The 27249-nt window shown below is 44.0% G+C and overlaps 9 protein-coding genes across 9 annotated transcripts; 5 read left to right on the forward strand and 4 right to left on the reverse strand.

Annotated features, from left to right (window-relative positions):
- The first annotated feature begins 445 nt into the window (after positions 1-445).
- On the forward strand, positions 446-2763 carry EAE97_003158 (uncharacterized protein). The gene is made up of 3 exons (XM_038873670.1): positions 446-1691; positions 1758-2322; positions 2403-2763. Exons 1-3 carry the CDS (start codon positions 1517-1519, stop codon positions 2545-2547), a joined length of 885 nt encoding a protein of 294 aa, XP_038735533.1. The 5' UTR covers positions 446-1516; the 3' UTR covers positions 2548-2763.
- Positions 2764-3330: 567 nt separating this feature from the next.
- EAE97_003159 (uncharacterized protein) lies at positions 3331-6413 on the reverse strand (the record flags this gene model as incomplete). Its single annotated transcript, XM_038873671.1, has 5 exons — positions 3331-4818; positions 4871-5178; positions 5232-5592; positions 5644-6054; positions 6252-6413. 5 exons carry the CDS (start codon positions 6411-6413, stop codon positions 3331-3333), a joined length of 2730 nt encoding a protein of 909 aa, XP_038735534.1.
- A 2933-nt stretch (positions 6414-9346) lies between these two features.
- Positions 9347-10432, reverse strand: EAE97_003160 (uncharacterized protein; the record flags this gene model as incomplete). Its single annotated transcript, XM_038873672.1, has 1 exon — positions 9347-10432. One exon carries the CDS (start codon positions 10430-10432, stop codon positions 9347-9349), a length of 1086 nt encoding a protein of 361 aa, XP_038735535.1.
- A 1006-nt stretch (positions 10433-11438) lies between these two features.
- EAE97_003161 (uncharacterized protein) lies at positions 11439-12236 on the forward strand (the record flags this gene model as incomplete). The annotated part of the gene is made up of 3 exons (XM_038873673.1): positions 11439-11471; positions 11559-12005; positions 12075-12236. 3 exons carry the CDS (start codon positions 11439-11441, stop codon positions 12234-12236), a joined length of 642 nt encoding a protein of 213 aa, XP_038735536.1.
- A 679-nt stretch (positions 12237-12915) lies between these two features.
- Positions 12916-14101, forward strand: EAE97_003162 (uncharacterized protein; the record flags this gene model as incomplete). Its single annotated transcript, XM_038873674.1, has 2 exons — positions 12916-13081; positions 13167-14101. 2 exons carry the CDS (start codon positions 12916-12918, stop codon positions 14099-14101), a joined length of 1101 nt encoding a protein of 366 aa, XP_038735537.1.
- Positions 14102-14220: 119 nt separating this feature from the next.
- On the reverse strand, positions 14221-16467 carry EAE97_003163 (uncharacterized protein; the record flags this gene model as incomplete). The annotated part of the gene is made up of 1 exon (XM_038873675.1): positions 14221-16467. The coding sequence occupies one exon, from the start codon at positions 16465-16467 to the stop codon at positions 14221-14223; it is 2247 nt and encodes a 748-aa protein (XP_038735538.1).
- Positions 16468-16825: 358 nt separating this feature from the next.
- On the forward strand, positions 16826-18601 carry EAE97_003164 (beta-tubulin; the record flags this gene model as incomplete). The annotated part of the gene is made up of 7 exons (XM_038873676.1): positions 16826-16837; positions 16973-16996; positions 17050-17075; positions 17145-17186; positions 17246-17300; positions 17355-18145; positions 18208-18601. The coding sequence occupies 7 exons, from the start codon at positions 16826-16828 to the stop codon at positions 18599-18601; spliced, it is 1344 nt and encodes a 447-aa protein (XP_038735539.1).
- A 995-nt stretch (positions 18602-19596) lies between these two features.
- On the forward strand, positions 19597-21080 carry EAE97_003165 (uncharacterized protein; the record flags this gene model as incomplete). Its single annotated transcript, XM_038873677.1, has 5 exons — positions 19597-19611; positions 19682-19787; positions 19840-19912; positions 19966-20036; positions 20107-21080. 5 exons carry the CDS (start codon positions 19597-19599, stop codon positions 21078-21080), a joined length of 1239 nt encoding a protein of 412 aa, XP_038735540.1.
- A 4396-nt stretch (positions 21081-25476) lies between these two features.
- On the reverse strand, positions 25477-26793 carry EAE97_003166 (uncharacterized protein; the record flags this gene model as incomplete). Its single annotated transcript, XM_038873678.1, has 4 exons — positions 25477-25678; positions 25727-26004; positions 26534-26708; positions 26771-26793. The coding sequence occupies 4 exons, from the start codon at positions 26791-26793 to the stop codon at positions 25477-25479; spliced, it is 678 nt and encodes a 225-aa protein (XP_038735541.1).
- Between the last annotated feature and the right edge of the window lie 456 nt (positions 26794-27249).

Raw genomic sequence — 27249 nt, forward strand, 5'->3', positions numbered from 1 at the left:
ATCGCGGAACGGAACTTTGCTTCCTCTTGTCCGTGGAGGTGGTGGTGGTGGTGGCTGAGAGGTGGAGTGGAGTTAGGAGTTTAGGTTTGTTTGAGTTGGTTTGATGAATTTGATGGTTTGAGGATCAATCTTGGGGTGAGAGAAGAGAGGAGAGAGGAGAGAACGGAATGGTTCCATGTTGTGGGTTTAGGGGTGGTTGATTGATTGATTGATTGATTGATTGATTGATGGGTTTGAAGTTTGGACTTTGAACTTGGGGATGCGTGGTATAGGTGGTGTAGTGTAGTGTGAGAAAGCATTTGATGTCGGTGTTGAGATTGCGTTCGTTAATTCATTTGTTTGGTTTGGAGGTGTTCGTAGATTATATAATCAACATGTAGTTGAGCAATTGAGATTGAATAATGTGATAAATCACATCACCATGTAATACATTATCACACTCTGCATCGATCAACGAAATAGACAGCAATGTATATACTGTACTCGAGTAACAAGCGAGAACGAGAAAAAAAGTAAAAACAAAATCTAAAGTGCCGGTTTGACTTGCCACTTCTCCTTCCACTAACCCATACTTTTCTTGATTCCGCTCTCTTCGATACACTGGGCGTGACGAAGGTTTGTGGGGTTAAGCGAGGCGCGGTGAGGTAGGTGTGTTAAGGTTAAGGTTACTGAATATCCTATGCCATCCTCTCATCGTATCATTCGTATCTCTGGCATGTATCGTATGTACACCAGGTATTAGGTAATAAATGCCCGGTACATGTTATTTGTTCCGAGGTTCTGGGTCGAGATTCAAACCCCTCTCTCCTGTTTGGGGGATCGGTGGTCTGTTTTGGGATGGGTGATGCTGGGGAAGACGAGGGACTAGGCTGGATGGGGAGGATTTTCCGTTCGCGTTTGACTAGTGCGCTGTACTGTGGCGTAGGAGATGGGCATCTTGTAACGGGAATCGCGTGAGTTGTTGGGAGGGAAGGAGGGGAGATTTGTGTTGAGGGATGATGGGTCTAGCTATTGCTTATTTGCTAGGGGGATGGGTAGTCGTGATGTGGAGTTGGATGTGGGCATTGCATGCCATGCTCTTGCAAGGAAAGTTCCCCAGATCTGCAAGCCATGAATGGTGTTTGGACTCTGGAGAAGACCGTCCGGGGAAGGGGACGCTATTGCAAGTTTGCAATGTGCAATCTGGAGAATGAGAATGCACACGGCAGGCTTTGGGATGGGGCTTGCATGGCACGGATCTGCGCGTGGAGAGTCTAGGTATTGCTGTTGCGATGATGGATGCGTGCTCAGTTTGAAAGTGTATATAATAACGCAACCGCCGGGTCTTGAATGTGCGGGATTTTCATTTTCATTTCTTCTTCTTCTTGAGTCGGGAAGCTTGCATTTTTCTTTTCTCTCCTAATGCTATTGTGCTGCATCGCTTTCAACGGTTGATAGTCAGTCGTCTTGATAACCTATTCCATCTCATCTCATACTCTTGGCTTTCACCTAGGAAAACATCACATCCTATCTAATCATGTCTTCACTCGATACCTCACACGATGATATCCATCACGACAAACCATACGTGCAACACGTCGCCGGTGGACCCGATCTATCCCGTCAAATAACTCTCCAATTAAACACCGATCAATACGAACGACTATTCTTCCAGCCCTCATCCGCCAAAGGTGATCTGGTCAAACGACTCGGTAAGTTTCCATATCCCAAACTCCCCATCCCCTTTCCAACCCACCCTACCCACTAACCAACCCCAGGAAACCCCACCCTCCTCGGCCTCCTCGGCTTCCTCGTCCCCTTCTCCTCCACCGTCTTCTCGCTCCTCACCTTCCAAGGCTCCTCCACCTCCTCCCTCGTCTCCGTCAGCGGAACCTTCTACATGTTCGGCGGCATCGCCATGATCATCGCGGGCATCTGCGAATTTGTACTCGGCAACTCCTTCCCCTTTTCCGTCTTCATAATCTTCGGCGTGCACTGGGTCTACAACGGATACCTCAACGATCCCCTGCACGGCATCGCCGCCTCCTATGCCAACACCGTCAACGGCGTCGCGGTGCCCGGCGCTCTGAGTCAGGAATACAATGCCGGACAGGGAAATTACGCCGTCGTCATGGCACTCGTCTGTTTCGTCTTCCTCTGCGCCAGTCTGAGAACCAACGTCCCGTTTGTAATCGTATTCTTCACCTTGATATTCGTTTTTGGTTTTTTCGCAGGCGGTTACTACCAATTGGGATACAATCCCTCCGAAGCGGGCTTGGAGAATGCAACGCACATGTTTAAGATTGCGGGCGGATTTGGATTTGTGACTATAATAATGGGATGGTGAGTCTCTCCTTCTCGATTCCTTTTCTTATCAAGACATTTTAAATACGCAACGACCAAATGCTAATTAAATCTCATAGGTATCTGGCCGTCATCACATCGTGTGCCACGACGGGCGTGCCATGCCCATTACCGATCTTCGACTTGAGCTCCAAGGTCTTTTTCCGCAATAGGGAAGCTGCCATGACAGAACATGCGGGTGCTGTTAGGACTGATATGGTTTAGGTGTGAGAATGAGATGCGGGTCTGCTTGACATGAGGAAATGCTGAGCGGGTGTAGCCTGCGTTGAATTGTATATGATCAATATATAAGGACTATGTGTTAATGAAGAAACTAATGAAGGTTGGATGTATGTATATATGGATAGTCCTTCTATATTAAAAATTGACCCAATTTGAGTAATAAATAAACATATTGATAATCTATTCCGATCAGAACACTATGACCATACTTCTTGATGTGTTGTGAATCCTTGCGAGTACGCAAGTCACCTTCACATCCCCAATCATTAATCTTATATCATAACATGTCATATCACTTTTGATAACACCCATGCCACAGGTATCAGGAAAAACTATTTCGGTACAACAATCCGTGGTAGAATTCACACAAAACAAGATAGTAATGGGGTCAAGCAACGATCTTGCTATTAACTAGACTAATTTTCGGTACAAAAATTGTATCCGGAGATCCAAGGCAATGCTAAACTAGACCAGATATGAAGTATGCATTGATCCAAATTTGGATCATTCAAAAACCCGCCAAAATGACTTCCCAATTCGTCAACGTAATGAACCACCACATGTATATCCAGTATGTGAGAGATGAAAAGCAACAACGTATATCCTGTCATATCATATCATAAGGTATCGTATCCCAAAAAACACCAAATTCCATCCTGTACTCAAGTCCCATATGCACCTAAAGCACCCCTGTATATCCGACCGAAGTAGCATGAGTTCCGCCTTGTATATTATCCAAAATATATGGTTCTCTTAATGAACTCTTCAGCTTTCCAGACCTCGCCCTCCAGCTTGAATGACCAAAACACTTCCTCTAACTCCACTGCTAATCAACGCCTCCGCCGCCACTCCAACAGTCTTCTTCATTTCCTTTCCGCTCTCCCCACTGGCACTCTCCTCATTAATTAGCGCCATAGCGAGTGAGCTTCTACCTCTGCCTGTAACAATTAAGTCTCCTGCATTGCGAGGACTTTGACCCATTTCAACCTTTGCATGATGTAAACAATCGGTCAATGGGGTTGTAGTCTTAACATCGACAAAAACTACTCTATTCGTCAATGGTTGAGGTAAGGAGTCTCGTAATGTATGTAGAAGAGCGGTGTCGGACGCAGCTGCATTGTAAAGCTCCTCAGTATCGACACGCTCCGTGATACGTAACGCCGATCCAGAACTACCACCATGTTGAGAACCGGTAGCAGTAGCTGGACGAGAGCCATGCTTTACTTCAAATGTCTTGGGACTATGAATAGGAGTGATAAAATGAATGATAGTTGCTGTGATGTTATTGTTTTGCGCAAGTTGAAGAACAAAACGAAGAGCGACACGATCATCAGCGCCACCGAAAAATGGAAAATAAACGTGGTGACTGCGATCTGCAATAGGAGCAACTCTTTCTGCACGTTGACTACTGCGAAGACTGAGTCGACTAGCACTTGATGAGAGATTGCGAGGCTCCCTCAGGGTTGGTCCACCAAAGCCACGATTGACAAAAATGGCAATATTGCAGCTAGCGATCTCAAGCGTCTTCTGTATAAAAATATCCTGAAGGCCGCTGGAAAATGAATCATGATGAACTTCGTTGACTGGTAGCATACTAGGTTCGGTCCAAGGGATGAGAACTAGATCGGAAAAGTTGTCTGCTGCTTGTGTGGTCAAAGCCTCGGCATAATCCGACTCAGGAACGACGGAAACACCACCTGAGACGGCAACGTTATTTAGTTGAGCAAAGGTGCGGAAGGCGTTGACGACTGGATCACGGTGTGTGTATTCGTCAACTTCAGCCATGACTGAGGAAGTACGATCAGTGAGTTCTAACAGGCGAACACCATGGACCTCAAGCGGCTGTTTTTTTGGAATTAATGATGAAGGAGTACCATCCTCATCTACTGTTTCCAATTCGGCTTTCGACCTGTGAACTTTGGTAACCGTACTCGTATTATCACCCCCCAATAGTGCAATGAAAGTGAACAAGCTAGGAAGACTGTCAAGTCTGAGGTAGACAAGAAGTCGTCGGACTTGAGTAGAGTCCAGCTTTTCCAAAGATCGGTCTGGAGTATACTCATCACCTTCAGGGTGAAGTCTGTTACCTTCCCAATCAATTTCTCCTTTCTTCCAGGCCTCGAGTTTCTTCTGGTACCAAGGCGGGTATAGTGCGGTTGTTAACGGCGTTGTGGCAACGGTTGTGACAAGTGCCATCACAACAAATATGGTGAAAGTCCTTGTCGACAAAATTTTGGCTTGTAAACCAATATTCTGGTTGTGTCAGTAGAGTCCATGTAACCGGTTTCACACCAAATCAACTTACAAGGACAATCAATTCAACGAGACCTTTACAACTCATCAAAACTCCAATACTGAGACTTTCACGCCAGACAAGCCTACAAGCTTTGGCCGCAAGCGTACCTCCGATGATTTTGCCTGAGAATGCAACAACAATGATTGCAATAACATAGCCCCATGTCATTCCATCGTTCAGTAGACCAAGATTGGTACTCAATCCAGACAAGGCGAAGTAAAGTGGTAGAAGTAGCACTGCGACTAGATCTTCGATCTTTTCTGTGAGATGAATAGCAAAACCACCTTCATGGGGACATATGAGTCCAGCGAGAAAGGCTAAGATTCAAGTTAGCGAAGCTTTTATCAGACATGATTCAAGTTGGCCTTACCTCCAAAAATAGCGTGAACTCCAATGATAGCAGTAAACCAAGACGATGCCAGGACAATTAGTATTGTGAGAGCAACCATTCCTTGAGAGGGGCCATTTTCAAGACTTCCGTTGCGGCGAAGAATATACCTAAACACAGGACGAACAGCGTACACTAAGAAAAGACACCAGCCAACACAAACGAGCAACACCCATAACGCTGCGAGCCCCGATCCGTTATTGACCAAGGCAACGCAAAGGGCTAAAAGAATCCATCCTGTCACATCATTACCAACTCCAGCAGCGAGAACTGTGACTCCGACGGGTGTAGCGAGGAGGTTTAACTCGGTAAGGATTCTACAGAGGACAGGGAAAGCTGTGATCTATAGTGGATGTCAGTAATCAATTCAAGTAGATGGAGTTTGATCTCGTACCGCAAGAGCTGTGCCGACGAATAGCATATAGACCGGAAATGAGATAGGCACAGTTCCCGGATCATGTCGAAACTCGTTATAGAGACCGTAAGCGACGGCGCAACCCAAGCCAAAAGGCAATATCATTCCGGCCAATCCAACACTCAGGGCTACTCTCCAGTTACCAAGGAAAAGTCGCATATTAACTTCTAGACCAACAAGGAAAAGAAAGAGTATCAATCCGAGATTGGCGGCCATGTTCAAAACCGGCATCGAGGCAACGGGGAATATAGTTTCTTGAAACCCAGGAATGCGCATCATGACTGAAGGACCCAAAATGATTCCGCCTATTACTTCTGCAATGACTCGAGGTTGCCGAAGCTTGGATAAAGGGTAATGAAGAAGACGACAGAAGATAATGATGATGCCCGCCTGTAATTGAAAGCAAATTAGCCAAATCCATTTATGATGCGCAAAAGGCCGTTTTGTTGATCGAGCGGAATTATTTTGTGAATTTGACATTCTGTAGGTCTTTCTGCAATGACGGCATGAAGCTCTGCTTGAACGACCATACGTTCCACCATCGATGCTTGCAGGAGAATGCGCAAATAAGTAAGAAAGAAGCATACCTGAATGATGAACAAAACAATAGGATTTGAAGGATTGTAGACAGTAGGGTTTCCGCCTTCTAAAATTCCACCCTGAGGGGCGGCGCGATTTGTAGAAGTGGCGCTGACAGCACTACTGGCTGCTGTGACAGTAGTCGCAATCGTCGTAGTGAGGGTCGCCATGACGGCGGTTTGAAGAGGATATGGTCGTTATCAAGGCGTATTGTTGAACGAAGGAGATCGAACCTCGAAAGGCAGAAGAATTGGAAGAAAGATGATTGATGGAGTCGTCAATTATTAGTATGAATGCTTAGACGTCAAGGTAAGCTAGGTAGGTTTTAGTTATTGAGCTACCGAAGTATGTTAGTAGAGGGATACATCTTATTAGGTACATTCAACAAAGAGATGAGGGGACATACCTTTTTAACATCTGAAGATTCAAGGGTCTAGGATAATCGTAAGCTTTGAATGATATGTTTGTAAGTGTGTGATAGCTCTTGGCTTGCAGGATCCATTTTGGAGGACTGGAAACATTATGATTGGAAGAGAGAGGTCAAGATAATATCATAAATTTAAGTTTGTTAATGAATTGAATTGAATTGTTAGTATGTTTTGACAATTGACGCCAATGTGGAGTGAATGTGTGTTAGTGAAATAAGAAAAAAATGTGTCGAAATTGGTGAATGTTTGAAATGGCGGGGGGATTCTGGGGTTCGGTTACTTACCGTACAGACTTACTACGAATTGTATTGGTTACAACTCAAGAAATAGTGGACAAAGCCTGAGATGAACAGGTACGGAGTGGAGTCTTTGAGACTTTCTGGACCCTTGCTTATCTGTTATCACTACGACGTCTAGAAGTATGATCAATTTAGCAGTTAATTATCAGCAATTACTCGAGTAGGAACCAGTGAAATTAATTCAAATGTTTGCTAAATGTACCGTACATTCTTGTTCACTTAGAACTAACCGAATGGACATCTATTTAGCAGTCAAAAGGGGCTGTACAGAAACTAGAAAATATTAGAGAAACTCCCCAAGAAATCCAGAAATGGGCCTAGACTTCATTCCTATTGGTTAGGTATCGCCATGTGGCATTTCCCATCTGTGCTCTTCCTGTCGGATATCCCACCTACCTAGTACTTCTAAAATCTCTCAAGCTGACAAGCCCAGCCACTTCGAAACAGCTTGTCACATTTGCAATATCACACCATGAATCTTCAATGCATGTGTGACCCACGTGCAATACATCTTACCTCGATCTCATAGAATTGGTGAGATAAAAAAGCAGAGCAGTGGTTCCTTGATCCTGTCTCATGATCACCGACTCTGAGTCGCGAAGCTTGTTCCTCGTAAAGCGTCTGGAGTAAAGGGTCGTCAATGAGCATGGCCGCATTGTGGCGATGGTAGTAGCCCAAGCCAAGCATTCAAGCCTCAGAAAAGAAATGTCTTTCAATTTTTATAGTGAAAATCTCTGAGTATCGCGGCTCGCTCGCATTTTCGTTAGTGGGATGCATTGTGAGTAGGGGTGCATTGAGAGCTAGGGTGAAAGCTTCGGTACCTTATATCTCATTGACCTGGTATATCAAAAGCCATCGGAAGAGTATTGGCAACCTCATCTATTTCGTCTTCATCACAAGGTTGGATTCAGCCTATCATCTCTTCAGGTTGTTGTACTCCGTTGGGTAGCTGGGCTTTTAAATCTGCGGGAATGTATAGAAATGGATGATAACAGTGGCGACGAGCAACGGGCAACGTTAGAAAAAGCAGCTACTCATCCTTGAAAGCGACTTCTCCATCAAGTCGCCCTTCATATCCCGTGCTGGTATTGAGCTGGCGTGCCGCGTATTGCCGATGTTTCAGCCGCCTCTCCTGATGAGATTATCCTCATGATCATTCTGTATAACTATCGTGCTTTGGGGCTTATGAGAATCATGTACACAACTCATGGATACATGGTACACCTGTTTGGAAAGATACTTCTAACCTGGCGAGAAATGTATGAAGAAGAAAGTTTTCAGCAATACTTAAAGGAGTCTGATATTGGGTACCAATACAACCACACCAATGCGGGGTATCATATTTGATATAAATCGTCCTACCGAATGCACTTCTCGCGTGTAACACCTGGCTGCGAATTTTGAAGAAGTCTCCGATTTTGTGAACTTCTTCACTACGTGCGTCGAGCACCCCTATATCAAGATTCCTTGGAAGTGCATTACATCGATGGTTGCAGATTATGCTAGTATCTCAAAGATCTGCGAACATTCTGATATAATGTATCCACTGTGACTATTCCAAAACTTTAAGGATATTGCTTGTAAGTGTTTTCTCTCATGAATAGTAAACCTGATTCGAAGTAGGATGACAAGAGAGACGGGATACACAGAGCTTTCCTTCGCCCACTCCAGTTTCGTGGGCGAGGGGTAGTTAATATATCCATATCGAATAGTTCCCGACCCCCACATCTATGAGCTCCAAAAATACTCGGGAAATAACTTCCAGGTTTGTGCTACCACATTTACTAATTCTGAAACGCTAGGCTCTTCTGAAGCCAATGGTAACACAAACTTCAAATTTCACATCCAGTTCTTGATATCGAAAAGTCATGCGGATGAGCCTCAAGCAATATGAAATTGTCTTTAATCGTCTCCTCAACGATTTAGATCGTAGTAGGCTGACGAACAATCTGAAATCAACTGAACCCTGATCAAACGCAATACGAACTTTCAGGGGCCAAAAGCCCGCATATTATGTCAAGTCATCCCGCAGTTGTTAGCTGTCCAAGACTTCAACAATCCGAGCAGGTCGACTATCCCACGATTGTATTATGACAAGATACTTACTTGTAGTGTAGACCTCAATGAAAATGTATTGATAAAATATAGCTATGCCTTTCGCATCGATGGTCTGTGGTACTGTAAGTTGAATGAGTGCCGGAACCAAATAGACGAATAGGAAGCTGAGCAGGATCTGCAGAAATGTAAAGTATTGTCTGCGCCGAAATTCCGTTTTTTGAACATTTTTAAAGAGGAATCTGAACTGGTGGTTTGGTCTTGAAGAGAGAAGTTCAGATTACTTTTATGTATAATCTTCACAGATGATGTAATGAAATTCTATAGTTTTTGATCCTTCACAGCCCCTATAAAATCTCTCAGAAATAACCATCTTCCCTTTTCCACCCATCCATTTTCCCTAAAGTTATTGGCATAATGAGGGAAAAAAGATACCACATCTTTCAATGTCTCATCGTGTGCCATGACAACTAGTACCTCATCCGATGCATCCACTTCCATGACCTTTTCAATCGTTCTCTCTGCCTCGTCTACATCATGCGCTACCTCTTTTCCATCATCCCTTCGCGCTATCGCGTAGAACGGTTTGTGTCTGTCATTATCGCGTAGAAGAGGCTCAAAGAGCGAACCTGGGCAGGTTATCCCGTAACTCGGCAAAGGAGGTGGTGTGAGAAATTCTGAAAGAGGATGATAAGGTGAAGGTCGAAATTCGCCCCCGTGATGACACGCATCACCTCCCATAAATACATACGAATTTGGATTCGATTTGACCTTAGCTAACGCACACATGTGGCCTATAGTATGCCCCGGACTATTGAGCAAATAGAAAGAACCATCTCCAAAGTAATCAAATGCATCGAAGCGGCCAATTTTGAGACCGGAATTGAAAGCTATTTCACGGAGTTCACGATCGGCATAATCGCTTTCAAGAATAGGGGAGGAATTATCGGAAGGGTAACCCGGAGTGAAGGACTCTTTGAATCCGGGGCCAACGACCAGAGCGGTGGATTCGTCGAATGTACTAGGATCTCCAATATGATCCCAGTGCCAGTGACTCCAGACTACGGCTTCAATACTGGCAGCCAATACCCCATGTTCCTCTAGTTGCTCACGTACACCTTTCTGAACAGTGACTTTCCAGCCGCCGTCTTTGATACGTTCGGTAATGCGGGGAGCGAGATTTTCCCAGTCTTTGCGGACACCAAGATCGAAGAGGAGAGAACGGGAGGAGGGATGCTCAATGAGAAATGAGTAGGCGGGGATAGAAAAGTGAGTGTGTCCAGAAATAGCGGGAGAAACAAACTCGGAGAGGGGAATACCAGATATGTGAGAAGTAGTATCGATGATACGGACACTTACGGTGGTGGAAGATGGGGGAATGTTAAGGTTTGGAGCTGGTCTTGGCATGTTTGCGAAGGATGGAATCAGTCACGAGGTGTTCAATATATCAGATATGTATACTTAGCAGATCTCGCACAAACTGATGTGTGGAAAAGTGTGAATAGTAGCAACGAGTGTGTTTGGCGTGATCGTTCTGAGCTACTTACTAGTTCTCCCACCAATCGAAGTTATGGGTCCTAAATATGATCTACCTCTAAACCAATCCAGAAACTCGCAAGTGGTATTTGATATCACAACTGGCGGGAGAGTTTTGAAATGAGGAATGAAATGAGGAATGAAATAATGTAAAATATACCAACCATACGAAGTTTTTATATACTCTTAGCATTTGATTCGAGTCAATGTGTGACCTATACGAATGGTTGCCATGATGATTCACGACGTGGCTGGCCATCCTGAAGACTTTATCATATAGATGGGATACAAACAATGAGATAAGGATGCCCAGATAGGTAATGCTGCATTGCATCAAATAAAAATGACGGATGAGGGTTTCGTTCACGAATAACCGCAGTAAGGCTAAAATATTGTAAAATGGGGTACAAAAAGCACACAAAATATCATTGTTTCATATGTAAATGCTGGAGAGAGAGACTGCGACTGACTGATATAGCTGGGTATCCAATGATATATGCACTAGAATTCTTTATAGAATTCTCTATTGTCGTACATTTAATACCAGCAGCAAAAATGTATCTACATAGCAAATACAACCAATTATCTGTCATATAGTCAACCAACAGGAGTGAAATTAAAGATTCTGCAGCAGGCGAAGTCCGCTAGTTTATCTACCTAGCTAGTTATAGTACAGTACGGTATACTGCATACGACCAGTGACTCCCCGGACACTGGGATCACGAACTTTTTGAATAATTTTATTTTCACAACTCTTTTCAGGTAAACTCCGGGTGTTTAAGTTCAGTAAAAAAATCTTGGAATAGATTCACATTTTCTTCGTCAAGTTACACAGATCTACATATCACATAAAAACATCCTACATATCATATTAAAGATGGTTGTCAAAGAATATGTGACCTATAACCAGGTATGCGCGCACACAGAAGCTCAAGATGCCCCTCTGACCTTACATTACCCCTCCGAGCAAAGAAGCACCACTGACAACCTTCCTTAGGTCCACAAACTCTGTCAAGAAGCCGCACCACGTATTCTCGAAGACTTCCAACCTCAGCTTATGATCGCTATTGGTGGTGGTGGATATGTCCCCGCGCGTATTCTGCGATCGTTTTTGAAACAACCTGGAAGTCCTAATATTCCAATTCAAGCTATTGGTCTTTCGCTATACGAACAGCTTCCTCCTACACACCCCTCGGCTTCAAATACTCCAGGAGAGGTTGAGCAAGTGGGCACAAAGGTTACCAGAACTCAATGGTTAGATTTGAACAGCTTGGGTAACATGGAGAACTTGGTCGGAAAGAGAATTTTGATCGTCGATGAAGTTGATGATACACGAACCACTTTGGAGTATGCTGTTAAGGAGTTGGAGAAGGATGTCGAGCTTGCTAGACAAAAGCTGGGTGGTCAAGGTGAAAAGACTGTCTTCTCTATCTTTGTTTTACATGTAAGTGATTCATCGATTTTTGATATGCGCGATTAAAAAGGGGATTTACTAATGCGTTGACATGGACAGAACAAGAACAAGGAAAAGAAGGGTACGCTCCCTGAGGATATGTTGAAGGATGATAGATATCTCGCCGCAAGAACCGTTGAGGATGTATGGATTTGTTATCCATGGGAGGCCCAGGATATTGAAGAGCATGATGAAATGGCTCGCAAACAACCTTCGCAATAGATTTTCACTTAATAGATTTAGTTTCAAGGAATCAGAATAAAGTAAAACTCCAGCATCTTTAATATTGTTTTATGGCCTTTGGACGAAGATGACCGAACTGACTCAATGTCGTGATCCTGTATCAATCCTTCCGTCATCCTTGCATTGAGTTCGCAACTTCCTTTCTATTACAGAAGCTCGCAGAACCGGATGTATATCGTGATAATTGAGCATCCTTTCTGTCATTCTGGCATGGAATCAGAAGCCTATCAGGAAATTTCATGCAACTTCTTATCTTATCTTAGCGCCGAAAACCTTGAGAGGTGCAGCGGGGTAACTGGATTACTACTCTCAGCGGGTTGTGACTGTACCACAAAATCCATGGATGCTCAGACAGATACGAGTGAGTCGATAAATACTCTAGGATGAGACGAGTGGGTGCGACCTCGGTGAGCACCCAATTTGAGGATGATAAATCCAAATAAGTTTCTCAATTGTGACCAATATCCACTAATATCACCCCGTGTGAGATGGATTACGTGTGAAATACTATTACGTTTATTATCTCGTTCTGTTCTCATCGTCTGTAAACTCAATATATAAAGCCTCATTGCCTTTTCCGAGCTTCTAGTATCTATTCTATCTGTAATTTATGTACACAATTGCCACTGATCGTTTGACTTTACTTACATCTACAATCATGGGCGAAGTTCCTCAACAACAAGAGCATATTTTATGTCTTCTCCCTTTTCCAGAAGATGCCAAAATTTTGGATAGGTTGAGACAGAAGTATAACGTGGAGATCACATACAAACAGATATTCTTTGGTGTAGGGAAGGCATTGGACCTTGCGGATGTGCCAGATGGTGAGTTACCTGCCTTGTCATTTCATTCTCATTTCCCAAAGTTCCGGGCCTCGGGGTTTTCTAACAATTTTATTTCGCCTCTCAGAAACCTGGCATCATGCAACTATACTCGTTACCCTCTCATCCTTCCCTCCTTCCGCCGAGAAAGCGAAGAATCTCAAACTCGTTCATCTTTTCAGCGCTGGCACAGATAGATTGAGCAATACTCCCATCTGGAAAGACACCAAAATTCCAATTACAAACTCGTCTGGTGTACATGGACCGCAGATATCAGAATGGGTTATCATGCAGATCTTGAGTCATTCGCATAAGGAGAAGATAATGCTTGAGTGGGAGAAGAAGCATGTTTGGGGAGATTTTAAAGAATTGGGTTCAATGAGAGATTGTGTGGGTCAAAGACTAGGTGTTCTTGGGTATGGAGCGATTGGCAGACAAGCTGCGAGAATCTGTAAAGCTATGGGAATGGATGTTATAGCTTATACGGCATCGCCTCGCACGACCCCTGAGTCTAAGAAAGATGAGGGTAAATACATCGTCCCCAATACTGGCGATCCAGATGGCACACTTCCGTCTGCCTGGTACTCCGGACTCGACAAGGAGAGTCTGCATAACTTCCTCAAACAGGATATTGATATTCTCCTGATCTCCGTTCCCCTGACACCACAAACTCGCCACTTCCTTTCCGCAGCTGAATTCGAAATATTGGGATCTAAAACAAGCGCTTTCATCATTAACATTGCCCGGGGTGGTATCATTAATCAAGATGACCTGATTACATATTTGAAGAAGCCATTAAGTGAGGGAGGTTTGAGGGGAGCTGCATTAGATGTTACGGACCCAGAACCTTTACCTCAAGATAACGAACTATGGACCTTGGAAAATGTGGCTATTACACCTCACGTCAGTGGGCTTGGGACGACGTATGCGGAGAGGAGTTTTGCAATTTTGGATGCGAACTTGGAGAATATAGAAAAGGGGAGAGACCTTATTAATTTAGTGGATAGGGAAAAGGGATACTAGGCGTGCTGTGAATGGTGGGAATATTGGATATAAAAACGCTAGAAATGGAACCATCATATGACTTGCAATTTGAAACTTGGAATAGGATAAGTTGAGAAATTGTAATTTTTGAACATTTCCTAATGAGCCTGCACAACACCACTTGCATCTGCCTGTGCTGTGATTCTCTTCTTGTAAGCCTGCACGTCCCCAGGGAATTTCTCCACGGTTCCGTTATCACAAACCCAAAGACTTGTGCATACCGTTTGCAACATTGTAACATCGTGACTAACCATCAGCACACCACCTTGGAATGCATTCAATGCTTGACTCAACGCATCCATAGCTTCAATATCCAAGTGATTGGAAGGTTCGTCAAGAACCAAGATATGTGGATTTTGTAGAGATAGACAGGCGAATGCGACACGAGATTTTTGACCTCCGGAAAGAAGTTCCATCTTCTGAAGACCAGTCATACCGGTTATACCGAAGGCACCGAGGTGACGACGATATTCTTCGTCGGTTTTTCCGGGATAGGTCTTGGTCATGAAGCCGACGGCGCTGGTGGTTAAATCGAGAGCATCGACGTGATGTTGTGCGAAGAAACCAATGCGGAGTCGAGGATTTTGAGAAATGAGTCCTCCAGTGGGAGAGAGCTTTCCGATGAGAAGTTTGAGAACGGTGGTTTTACCGGCTCCGTTGGGTCCGACGATACCAATTCGAGAGTCGAGTTGTACGTCCAGGTCGACATTGCGGAGGAGAGGCTTGTCGGGAGTATAGCCGAAGGATACATCTGTCATTTGAACAATTGGAGGAGAAAGCTTTTCCACCTCAGGGAATTTGAAATGAACCGTGTAGACGGATTCAGGGGCTTCGAGAATCGGCATCTTTTCCAACTTTTTGATTCTGGATTGGGCTTCAGAGGATTTGGCAGCGTTGTAACGGAACTTGTCGATGAATGCTTGGAGATGAGCACGTTGAACCATTTGGTTCTCGTATTCTCGTTGTGCTGTCTTGCGGCGTTCTTCCTTTGTAGCGTAGAAAGATTCGAAATTGGCACCCTTGTAGTAGTCGAGACGTTCGGAATGTTGATGGATGATATCAGTTGCAACTTCGTTCAGGAATGCTCTGTCGTGAGAAACTACCAAAACTGTACTTGGATATCCTTGAAGGTAATTGGCAAGGAAAGTGATAGAAGGAACGTCCAACATGTTAGACGGTTCGTCAAGAAGTAGAAGATCAGGTTCACAGAACAGGGCTCTAGCCAATGCCAAACGCATACGCCAACCACCAGAGAATGTCTTGGTAGCAAATTGTTGTCGTTCAGGAGAGAAACCAAGACCTGCCAAAATGGTTGCAGCTCGAGACTCGGCTTTATCAGATTCCATCTCTGCAAGCTTGCCTTGAATATCACCCAATGTTTGATCGAGACCCTCACGCTCTTTGTCAAGCTTCTCTGCTTGCTCAGAGGTATCGGCCATCGATGATCTTTCTACTTCCATGTCTGCGAGTTGTTTGGAGATTTTGACTTGTTCTGCAAGTAAGTGTTTTCTCCATACATCTGCATCAAGTACAGCTTGTAATGCAGGTGTATCATCTCCACTGATTTCTTGCTCGACGTGAAGAATAGAAATGTGAGTAGGTACAGCCAATTCTCTCCTTGCCAAAGCTCTCAATAGAGTAGACTTTCCGATACCGTTCTGACCTACCAAACCATATCTTCGGCCATAAGCCAAGGTCAAATTTGTGTCTGACAAAATTCTCAACCCACCAATAGAAACATCGATATTGTCGACCTTGATGTCCTTGCTCTTTGTAGATTGACCCGATCCCAATTGCAAAGGATTGACAGCCATGAAGAACTCTTCATATGACTGGGCGTCATCGGGTTGATTGATAAGTTTAGAAGCCTCATATTCGACGGCCTTGAATTCCTTCTTGCTTTGTTTAGCAGCAATCTTTCTTTCAGCTTTCTCCAACTTCTTTTTATCAACTCTTGACTCCACTTTTCTAACATTTGCAGATTCCAAATCGACACCCCCAAGAGATACACCCAAAGTAGACGACATGTTCCTCTGAGCCCCAACTTGGATGGCTTGGTCTAATCGTTTGGCAGCGGAAGAGAGCTGCTTATTCTGCCCACTCCCATCAAATTTTTGAACCCATTTCTCCACTATCTGATTGATCTTTGACTGGTTCTCTGGGCTTGGGTCACCAGAAGCTGATAGTAAAAGCGCGGAGATAGCAACCGCTGCTTCTGATAATGGTGATGGACCATTTTGGTCTGCTTCGACATATGCGTTTGATGCATGGGTGAGGTATCCAACTGAATACTCCGATAGAACCGGATCAATGTTGGGTAGGAAAGCTTTGATCTCGTTTTCCATGATGATTAATATGACACAGAAAGTAAAATATTAATCTGTACCGTCAACAAAGAGACCCTCTACACATCGGCTGCTTTGATGCGAATTGCCTCACGAATCCGAAAGTTTATTTTCACGTGATCAGCGGTCTCTCAACGTCCGATACACTAAGCCCATTGAGTAAATTAATCCCCACTAGTGTTTTATTTGTTTACCAATTACTCCTGCCTAGCGGTGAACAACAAACTCCACTATCCACAAGGACATCTCAGCAATCCTTAAACCTCTTAATACTTCTCTATCTGCCACCTCCAATTTCTCAATACCCAAACTCCCACATCTCAATACCTCAAGACAGGAACCTAAATCAACCTTCAATATGCGTGAAATCGTATGTATTTCTGTCTTTTCATCTACGACTTCTACGCCTTCTTGCAAGACGCGTTGACTTTACCCCTGAAAAGCACCCCACTATATATTTTTTAAAAGTAACATATCGCTGACCAAGTAACTTTTCGATCTACAGGTTCATCTTCAAACCGGCCAATGTGTAAGTTAATCCAGCCAGATGCATCCTATGAGCTCTACTGACCATCTACTCAGGGTAACCAAATTGGTGCTGCCTTCTGGTACGAGATGCCAACTCTGCGAAAGCTCTGCTTCGCGACAATCTCAGATTCAAACTAACCATATCACAGGCAAACTATCTCTGGCGAGCATGGTCTTGACGGTTCCGGTGTGTAAGTAATATCGGAAGCTCTTGTCTCGTCTCTAAGCGTTACTGACATGACTTTTACAGCTACAATGGTACATCTGATCTCCAACTTGAGCGTATGAACGTTTACTTCAACGAGGTATATATATACACAATTTCGACTCTACGAAAATCGTCCGCTAACCCCTACAAGGCTTCTGGCAACAAGTATGTTCCCCGTGCCGTCCTCGTCGATTTGGAGCCAGGTACCATGGACGCCGTCCGTGCCGGTCCCTTCGGTCAACTCTTCCGTCCAGACAACTTCGTTTTCGGTCAATCCGGTGCTGGTAACAACTGGGCTAAGGGCCATTACACTGAGGGTGCTGAGCTTGTCGACCAAGTTCTTGATGTTGTCCGTCGTGAAGCTGAAGGCTGTGACTGTCTTCAAGGATTCCAAATCACCCACTCCCTCGGTGGTGGAACTGGTGCCGGTATGGGTACGCTTTTGATCTCCAAGATCCGTGAGGAGTTCCCAGATCGTATGATGGCTACCTTCTCCGTCGTTCCATCGCCAAAGGTTTCCGATACCGTTGTCGAGCCATATAACGCAACTCTCTCTGTCCATCAATTGGTTGAGAACTCTGACGAGACCTTCTGTATCGATAACGAGGCTCTTTACGACATTTGCATGAGAACCTTGAAGCTCAGCAACCCATCTTACGGAGATCTTAACCACTTGGTTTCCGCCGTCATGTCCGGTGTGACCACCTGTCTTCGTTTCCCTGGTCAACTTAACTCAGATCTCCGAAAGTTGGCTGTTAACATGGTTCCTTTCCCCCGTCTCCATTTCTTCATGGTTGGATTTGCTCCTTTGACCAGTCGTGGTGCACACTCTTTCCGTGCTGTCACTGTGCCAGAGTTGACTCAACAAATGTACGACCCTAAGAACATGATGGCCGCTTCCGATTTCCGTAACGGTCGTTACTTGACATGCTCTGCCATTTTGTAAGTCTGCCCTATAATCAACCTTCCAAAATCTTGCAGATACTAACTTTTTTTTATTAAAGCCGTGGTAAGGTTTCCATGAAGGAGGTTGAGGACCAAATGCGCAACGTCCAAAACAAGAACTCATCCTACTTCGTTGAGTGGATCCCCAACAACGTCCAAACCGCCCTTTGCTCCATTCCTCCCCGTGGTCTCAAGATGTCCTCCACCTTCGTTGGTAACTCGACATCTATCCAAGAACTTTTCAAGCGTGTCGGTGATCAATTCACTGCTATGTTCAGAAGAAAGGCTTTCTTGCATTGGTACACTGGTGAAGGTATGGACGAGATGGAGTTCACTGAGGCTGAGTCCAACATGAACGATTTGGTTTCCGAGTATCAACAATACCAGGACGCTTCGATCTCTGAGGGAGAGGAGGAGTACGAAGAGGAGGCCCCAATTGAGGGCGAGGAATAGACGTTTAACGTCGTTCCTACTTTGCTTCTATAAAGGAACGACGGGCTGGTTACTGATCTTGCATTAGTGGCAACACGATGTCGAATCATATTTATTGATAGCAAGGTTGATAATTTCTCAAGTGTGGTTTGTGTTAGTGTTTTTGTTAATTAGGAGCGAGTGGTATTGAGGGCGTAGAGCGACTGAACATCGTCGATATCCTATGAAGTAGTTCACCTTGATGGATTAAGAAATCAAGAGTATTTTACAACTTGATGCCTACTGCAAAATTACATGGTGATGTCAAATGTGCTCTCTGATATACTATCTAATATCGAAAGAGTCTACTAAGAAGTTTGGCTAAGATAAAATTTCACGTATCTATTGTTGGGGTGGTCTGTAAGGAAGTGTATCTACTGTACATTCATTCTGAGTGGTTCAGGGTCGTCAAGATCATCACTTCAATGCTCACACCCAACGCGCACACGAAGAGTTTTTGTTTAATTCAAGCTGGTCAGAATCGCTCCACTTCTTGAAAAGTATCAATTTCTGAATCCAGTTGGACGTACATTGAGGAGGTAGTTCCATAGAGGCACTAACGGTCAATATCGGGTGTTTTTGAGTTTCCACTTCCCATACCTGCAACACTGCAGCAGTCACGAAAATTCTTTTCTCGTCTTCTGATAAGGATTTCATGTCATGTATTTTGGTCAGATCATTTCAATTGGCTATCTTCCCTTTAACTGCCACATCTGACAGGGGAAAATGGTAAGGCTGTCAATTGCAACTAACTTCATTTGGTTATCTTTGTGGCTGAAGAGGTGAAAATTTTGGTTTGATAAGAAAAACATTCAAGGAGAGCGTGTAGTTCAACCCCACCATTTCATACACTATTGTTGGGGCCCTTCCCTCAATTGAATCCACAACTGACATTACTCATAACTTTCCAAGAATACAAACAAACTTGACCTTCTCAATTACTCCTCATACAATTTTCACATATACAAAACTTCAAAATGGCAAAAGATAAGGTAAGATTTAACCTCAAAACTGTAGGACATAGAAGGGGATGGAGCTTGAGCTGATGCTTGTTGATTCTAGGTCTGTCTCGCCTACAGTGGTGGTTTGGATACCAGCTGTATTTTGGCTTGGTTGATTGAGAAGGGATATGATGTTGTCTGCTTCATGGCTGATGTTGGTCAAGAGGGTACGATACTCTGCATTTTTAAGAGAGTAAGACTTTACTAATGAGAGAGCAGAGGACTTCGAAGCTGCCAAAGCTAAGGCCATGAAGATCGGAGCTGTTGCATGCTATGTTGAGGATTTGAAGAGGTATGCAAACTTATTCACTTTTTATGGAAGAACTCAATTGACATTATATCCAGAGAATTCGTTGACGAACTTTGCTTCCCTGCCGTCCAATGTAACGCTATCTACGAGAACGTATACTTGTTGGGTGAGTCATACACATATACTATATAAGAAGATCGAGGAAGAGCTTCAAGGCTAATTGGGCTGGGAATCAGGTACATCCCTCGCTCGTCCAGTCATTGCTCGTGCACAAATCACAGTCGCCCAAAAGGAAGGGTGTATTGCCGTATCCCACGGTTGCACTGGAAAGGGTAATGATCAAGTTCGATTCGAACTCGCATTCTATGCTCTTCAACCAACCATCAAGGTCATTGCCCCATGGCGTCTACCAGAATTCTACGAGCGTTTCGCAGGCCGCAACGATCTCCTCGAGTATGCTGCCAAGGCAGGCATTCCAGTCAGCAGCACAAAGGCAAAGCCATGGAGTATGGACGAGAACTTGGCACACTGCAGTTACGAAGCTGGTATCTTGGAAGATCCAGATATCACCCCTCCAGACGATATGTGGAAGTTGACTGTTGACCCATTGAAGGCTCCTGATCAGCCAGAAGACTTCACTCTCGTTTTCGAGAAGGGTCTCCCAAAGAAACTCATCACAAATGGCAAGACCATCACTGATTCAGTCGAGCTCTTCCTGGAATCTAACGCCATTGCTCGTCGTCACGGTGTTGGACGTATCGATATCGTTGAGAATCGTTTCATCGGTCTCAAATCCCGTGGATGTTACGAAACCCCTGGTCTTACATGTCTCCGCTCCGCTCACGTTGATCTCGAAGGTTTGGTTATGGACCGTGAAGTCCGTGCTCTTCGTGATCAATTCGTCACCTTCAACTACTCCAAGATTCTCTACAACGGTCTTTACTTCTCGCCTGAGCGTGAGTTCATTGAGGAATCTATCGTTGCTTCCCAGAAGAATGTCAATGGACAAGTCAGATGCCGCGTATACAAGGGTACCTTCAGTGTTTTGGGTCGTTCCTCAGATACCGAGAAGTTGTACGATGCAAGTGAGAGTTCAATGGACGAAATCGGTTCATTCGCTCCTGCGGATACTACTGGTTTCATCAGCGTTCAATCTATCAGATTGAAGAAGTATGGTGAGGCTAAGGCGGCTGCTGGTGAAAGACTATAGATGGATCTTGACACCTTGATGGCTTGAACTTAGTCTGAGTCTTGGTTTGGACCTGAGACGTCCGGGGACTTGCAACATCGCACAAAATTCAGATGATGCACTGATTGTCTCCAGTCGTCGGAGTGCAGTTGGGGATTGAGATTTAGTAAACTAAAATGCTACACAAAAGTCGCATATGAATGAAAACAGACCAGCTTGTTCTTGCCAGTGCCGCTTCAATTCATGATGATTTATGTGTTTGTTTCCAAGAAAAGACTTAATGATGATTACTAAGAGATATCTGGATCTGTTCTTGGTCATGCACTATGCCGCACTCGCTTAACCCAAGTATTCCCCCTTCTCACCTGCATCATTTTCATCTGATCTCCCCTGTGTCATTGCATCTCATCTCATTTCGTTTTATGGTTTTAGATAGATGCCGAGGTGTACAATACAGGAGTTGCATATGTATGCATGCGAGACAGTGGCAGAGAACCGTTGGAGGTCCTTGGTTTCTTTGGTCCTTGGGCTCTGGTAGAGCATTGTGTAGGGCTTGTTAAGGTGGTAATTCGTCATGGATAGGGTTTATAACGGGGGAGCATGTAGGGGTTTTACATTCTTTGTGTAGATATTTGAGGTAAGTTCAAGGCAAGGTAAGGTAAGGCAAATTAGAGCGGAGGGGAGAGAGGAAGGGGGGACGAAGGAAATGGGAAAAGAGTTTAGGCGACTTTGGCGAAGGTAGGTCCACAGACGAATGTACTGCTGGGCTAGTAGAAAATAATTCTTTCTATAAACAAGCTTCGATGGGAAAGTGCATGCAATCAACGTACCAAAAAGCTTCGTTTAAAAATTTTGCCGGGCGCAAAGTTTTGCTTGCAATTATTTTAGTTGGCATCTACGTAATCTAACACTGCCGTTTAGAGGTGACGTGTTTGAAAATGAAAAGTAAAGGTAAAGAGAAGGGTTACAAGGTGGGTGGTATTCGCATTCAGAGACACACTTTATCCAGCAAAGCTCTAAAAAATGCCATGTGCCGACGTTGCATTATGGAATGCATAGAGTATAGGAGGAATCTTATACATGTATTCTGCATGGAACATGGATGGAATATGGGATATGCATGGAATGAGGTATAGAGCTGTGAGCTTAACGAGGCATTGTGTATCGGAATTCTCCATCTCCTCGCTTCAAGGGGAAATCTAGTTTCTCGGGGTTTAAACACGTAGATAGGGTGGACTGGGATATTGATGGCTTACACTGCCTCTTTTTCGGCTGACAATGGCGATTGTATGTTTGCTCGGTACGTATATGTGGAGGTGGTGGTGTGGTGGTGGATGCTATCCATCATGTTTCCTTTTCCATCTCCTCCTTTGTTTGGTGAGTACGGTGGTCGGTACAAGAAAGCATGTATGCACGAAGTATGTCATCATCTCGCGTTCTTCCCAAAACATAGCAAGTTTCCGATTCGGAGATATATAAGACTGTACGCTGCGAATATGTAGGATGGGTGAGTGAAGGCGGTGTGAAATCTGTGGTGGGTGGTGTGTTAAGGGGAGGGGAGAGCGGTATTTCTCCTACGTAGGATATATATGATAGGGCTTGGTATATAAATGGGGCATGGGGTGCTGGCTTGGATGGGGTATGCTGTATTGTGTATGGTATGCGGGTTGGTGTGGTGGCACAGAAATATAAGCAGCGCGCGTTTTTCCGGTTTGGGAATCTCGGGATGGAGGATTATGTACATATAGTCATGGGATAGGGAAGTTAAGATCGGACAAGGAGAAATGGATTGTGTCTATTTTTATATGGACGACTGCAGAGGAGAATTTCTTGATGCGCCTCACTTTCGTATCTTACGGCTGTAGCTGTGCTGAGGGTTGGTTTGTGGTACTACGAGTGACATCTGTCTACAGAGAACACGCCACATATCATATCTTCTTCACCGACACCATCAAACACGTTGTGAATTCTTTACCGATGTATCAAACGATCGCAAAGGAACAAAAAGGAAGAAAAATCAGAAGAACAAAAGGAAACACGTGAAACCACCATCTGGCGCCGATAGCCAGTTCTCAGCGCCGGAACAAACTTGTCCCAGCCTGCCCAGGCTCGAAGATCGAGTATATGTACCGTAAGCCTGCGTCTCGTAGCTGCACGGATGTGCGGTATTTTGCAGATGGGACTCGTACCGTTCTGAAAAGAATCAGATGAATGGCTCCGCGTGTACGCCGCGTTCGAACCTGAACCTTTGGAGCGGTAAGACGATCTGGTTCGAAGATAGGGTAATACCCGTCTTACCTCATATTAGACTGACCGACTTATTACTCAGCGATACACTGATCAATGTACTTTGTAACATTTCTTGTAGTCAGAAGCATGCAATAAACATTTCTAGAAGTTTTCCAGTTTTGGTGCATCCTGGCAAATTTGGGGTTTGAATATTTCTAAAGTGGTGGTTGTTGGTTCAAGATTTAATCTCTAGTAGATAGATGAGTAAAGCAATGGGGGCCGAGTAAAACGTGGTTCGAGTGGATATGTGATGGAGGAGTGCATGGCGCACTCGTATAGGTACTGTGATGTCCAATCAAATTTTGGTTGAGCACCAGTGCGTACCTAGTAGGTGATAGGTATGGTACGTTTTCATCTACAGTAAGGGTTACAAAACACAGGGAAGAAAATAGACGAGCAAGATGTAGGATTTTGAATTGGAGACAATTGTATGCATGAGAATGGGGGAAATGTCCCCTTGGGGTAAATCGTATCGAGCCCAGGTGTCTAGACTCTGGATTCTGAAGGACGATCCGTACATCCGGAGAACAAGGCTAAAGGGGAAACTTGAAGATATAAATAACCTTGAAGTTTTTTGTGCCTCGTGGTTGAATTACCAAAGTTTAGTAGGAGGAAGGTAACGTATGAGTCGATACTCCACATTATTTAATGAATGTTGAATTTTGAGATTGCAATTGGAATGAATGAGACGATTGTGACAATAATAATTTGTGTGAGATCTAGATTGTGTCTTCAGCAAGGCACAGTGACTGGCTTTCTTTCCACCAGTAGCCTTGACCAAGAAGGAATATATGGAATGAATGAATCATTGTAAAATAATCTATACAATTTAAGTAATAAGAATCCAAACAGTTGATTGTTGGGGGCTGTCCCGTATATCCCGAGACAAAAGATTCAGGGCCTCAATATGTTGTACATTTGGATTGACAGATATGGCATTTCTCTATTGATTGATAACCATTGCCCGTGCGTGCCGTTTGTGGAGAATTATCTTCAATTGAGACACATCGCGCGAAGGAGCTGAAGGCGCAAGACGAAACGAAACGAGCTACTATATATCGTAGTAATCATCGTTATGGGGCAGATATAGTGCACTCGGTACAATAGTTTGCATGGGTACAATCAGAATGAGAGAGAAAGTGTGGGTGTTGATGAGATAGATGTTAGACAAGGGAAAAACGTGGAACCTTCAGCTGTCAGGGATGATTTTAGGAATGGTTCGTCGACATATTAGGAAAATGGAGTCAACTGTAGGTGTGGGTGGTATTGCGGCGTAGAGCACGAGGATACAGAGTTCCTCCTAAGTATGACCAGGTTCGAAACTGTATCGCGGAAAACAGGATTTGGAAGGTTGACGGGTTGAAGGAATAGCATTCGACTGAACAAGTAATTCGTAAGATCTCAAATAAAATGCGCCGCACACGATGTAGTACTGTATTACAACTAGATTGCTTCTAGAATGAAGAACGTAGGGTACCTGACATTCAATCGGATGAACTTTATGTAGTGCTTATTTCAGTGTGCATACGAATACTACACTGCAGCATGGTAGTTACGTGGTTTACTGAAGCATACATATGTAGCTAACAAATGCTATGAAAGAATTAAAGCGTTGACATCTTGGCAATTAAAAAAGACACATGTGACGCTCTAGGATGATTCCGCTGAAAGAAGCCCTCTTTTGAGAAAGCCTTGTTTGAGGTAGTACCGTACATCCGGAAGGAATGAGGAGGTTACTCGTACTTGTGTAAACATGGCTAGCTCAAGTCAAATTCGGTCCGAGGTAGCCAATGTCTCATCGATGGACTGTCAACCGCAGGTATTTTATGGCAGACGTAAATGCGGTACAGAATATTCTATTATACTTCCGGTCAAGAATCTTTAACGGACAATCTCTGTAAAGAATAGTGGATCATTCTTCGCAGCTGCATGAAGAAATCGGATAGGATAAGCATCTTACTTCTGGCAGTATCCAATGTTAATTGGCTAATCACCAAAATTGACATGGTGTTTCAGACGAACCTCGTGTGGACAAGGATCGAAGCGGGGGTGGATATATCGTGGCGCGTTGAGATTGCCGCCGGAGTCACTGTGGAGGCCAATCATTTATGTACCGGTCCGTCGATTCCTATGATACATTGCACCCAAAGAACCAGGCCATCCAGCTCTGCCGCATTGTAGGGGTTTCTTCACCCTTTCTAGAATCCAGACTTGTGTAACCTTTCTCATTGGGATCATCTCGATATGGTGTATCGATATCCTCTTTATGTTTTGTGGCGGATATTGAGATGATATCCAGGGAAAAGTCCCCTTCTTGGGTGCCGAAAAAGCTTGTTAAGATTAGTAAAGAATGAAATTGGTTCGGCTGACAGAATTACCTTCGCATCATAATACTAAATCTTTTGATGTTTCTCAGATCTAGAGGGGCGGCATCTTTCTTTTCGCGTCCCCTATAAGTGGGTTTCAGATCTTCCCACTTCACCAAAATCGATGAATGATCTGCAGGGCCTTTGAAGTCAAACTCCCAACTAATCGTACTTTGCTCTCTTCCATTGGGACTCTTTGGAAGCAATTCATCTTTGAGGATGAAGGTGTACATTTTTCGATCATTCTTTCCTACACTGAGTAGAACTCCATCGTACGCCGAGAGATCCCACTACAAATTCGGCTATTAGCATGAAGCCCATCGCAGTTGATTTCGTGATAAAGGGTTTTGTAGAATCGCCCAGAATGCATATTCGTCATTACTGGGAAGAACAAAAGGCGCTTCTGTATCTAACTCCACAAACAGGTGTAATTTCCGGCCGCCATACGACATAAACTTGCGTCTGTCTAGTAATACAACTCTGTACCTAGCCTTATGCAAAACAGAATTTCATGATGTTGCAATGGGATTGGAAGCCATGTACGAGTGTAGTATTCTAGATCGTGTACAGACAGCCCCTCATTGTCTCTCAACATGCATGTTTGATGTTCTAGCCGAAATGAGACTCCAGAGGGAGCTTTGAAATAGCTCAGCGAAGGTCATGTAAAACTGCCAGGTGCTATTGGACCAATGTAACGATTAAGTTTGGTCTGCGTGGAAAGCAAGCAACTTGTTTGGCGTATACGCTGAGCGCTTTAATGAATTCACTCGAAACACCAGGATGATTGAGAAAACCCACGCCTCGTCTATACTAACTTACAGTGTGATCTGCAGTCGTCCTTTGAGATGCAAAACCTGCACCTCCCAGAGTTTTTATGTCCAGTGTACCCCTGAATGTAGCTATAGAGGAAGGCGTGGAACATTCAAGATAAGATTGTGAAGCTCCACCTCGAACTCTATCATCGCTTGAGGTCCAGTCAAGGGCCGACCAGGGTCTTGGTAAATAAGGCGTTAGTGAAAGGGTGACAAAATGCTTCTGCGGAGATTTTATGCTTACTTTGAACCACCAAAAAGATCCATTACCAAAATCGATACTGATTATTTCTGTCTGGAACGTTAAATACTCAGACTCTTTGAAAATATCGTGTTTTTGATATTATATGATTTCTAGATAATGGTGGCCGTAATTGAAGGCCAATGGTATTGTTGGGAAGTAACAATGCTTCGATTGATGTCAGATGGAAGTTCAAGATATTGCCTAGTACTAGGAGAAGGGAACTTCCGTTCGGTTCTGTAAACCTAACTAGCAGACTCCTTCTCTGTAAGGCAAGTTTTGAGATATTTATCATTACTACCTGTAATTACCTACTTGCTTTTGAAGATAAGATACCGGTACGTAGGTAATAATTCCAAATCTCATCCCGTATGCATTATCCAATAGAATTGCAGATATCAATTTTATCTATATTTATATCTTACAGTCATAGTCATATATAACGTTATACCGATTCTCTAGGAAATCACCTTATTACATAA

The sequence above is a fragment of the Botrytis byssoidea genome (genome assembly GCF_014898295.1).
Source record: "Botrytis byssoidea strain MUCL 94 chromosome Unknown BBYS_005, whole genome shotgun sequence".
NCBI lineage: Eukaryota > Fungi > Ascomycota > Leotiomycetes > Helotiales > Sclerotiniaceae > Botrytis > Botrytis byssoidea.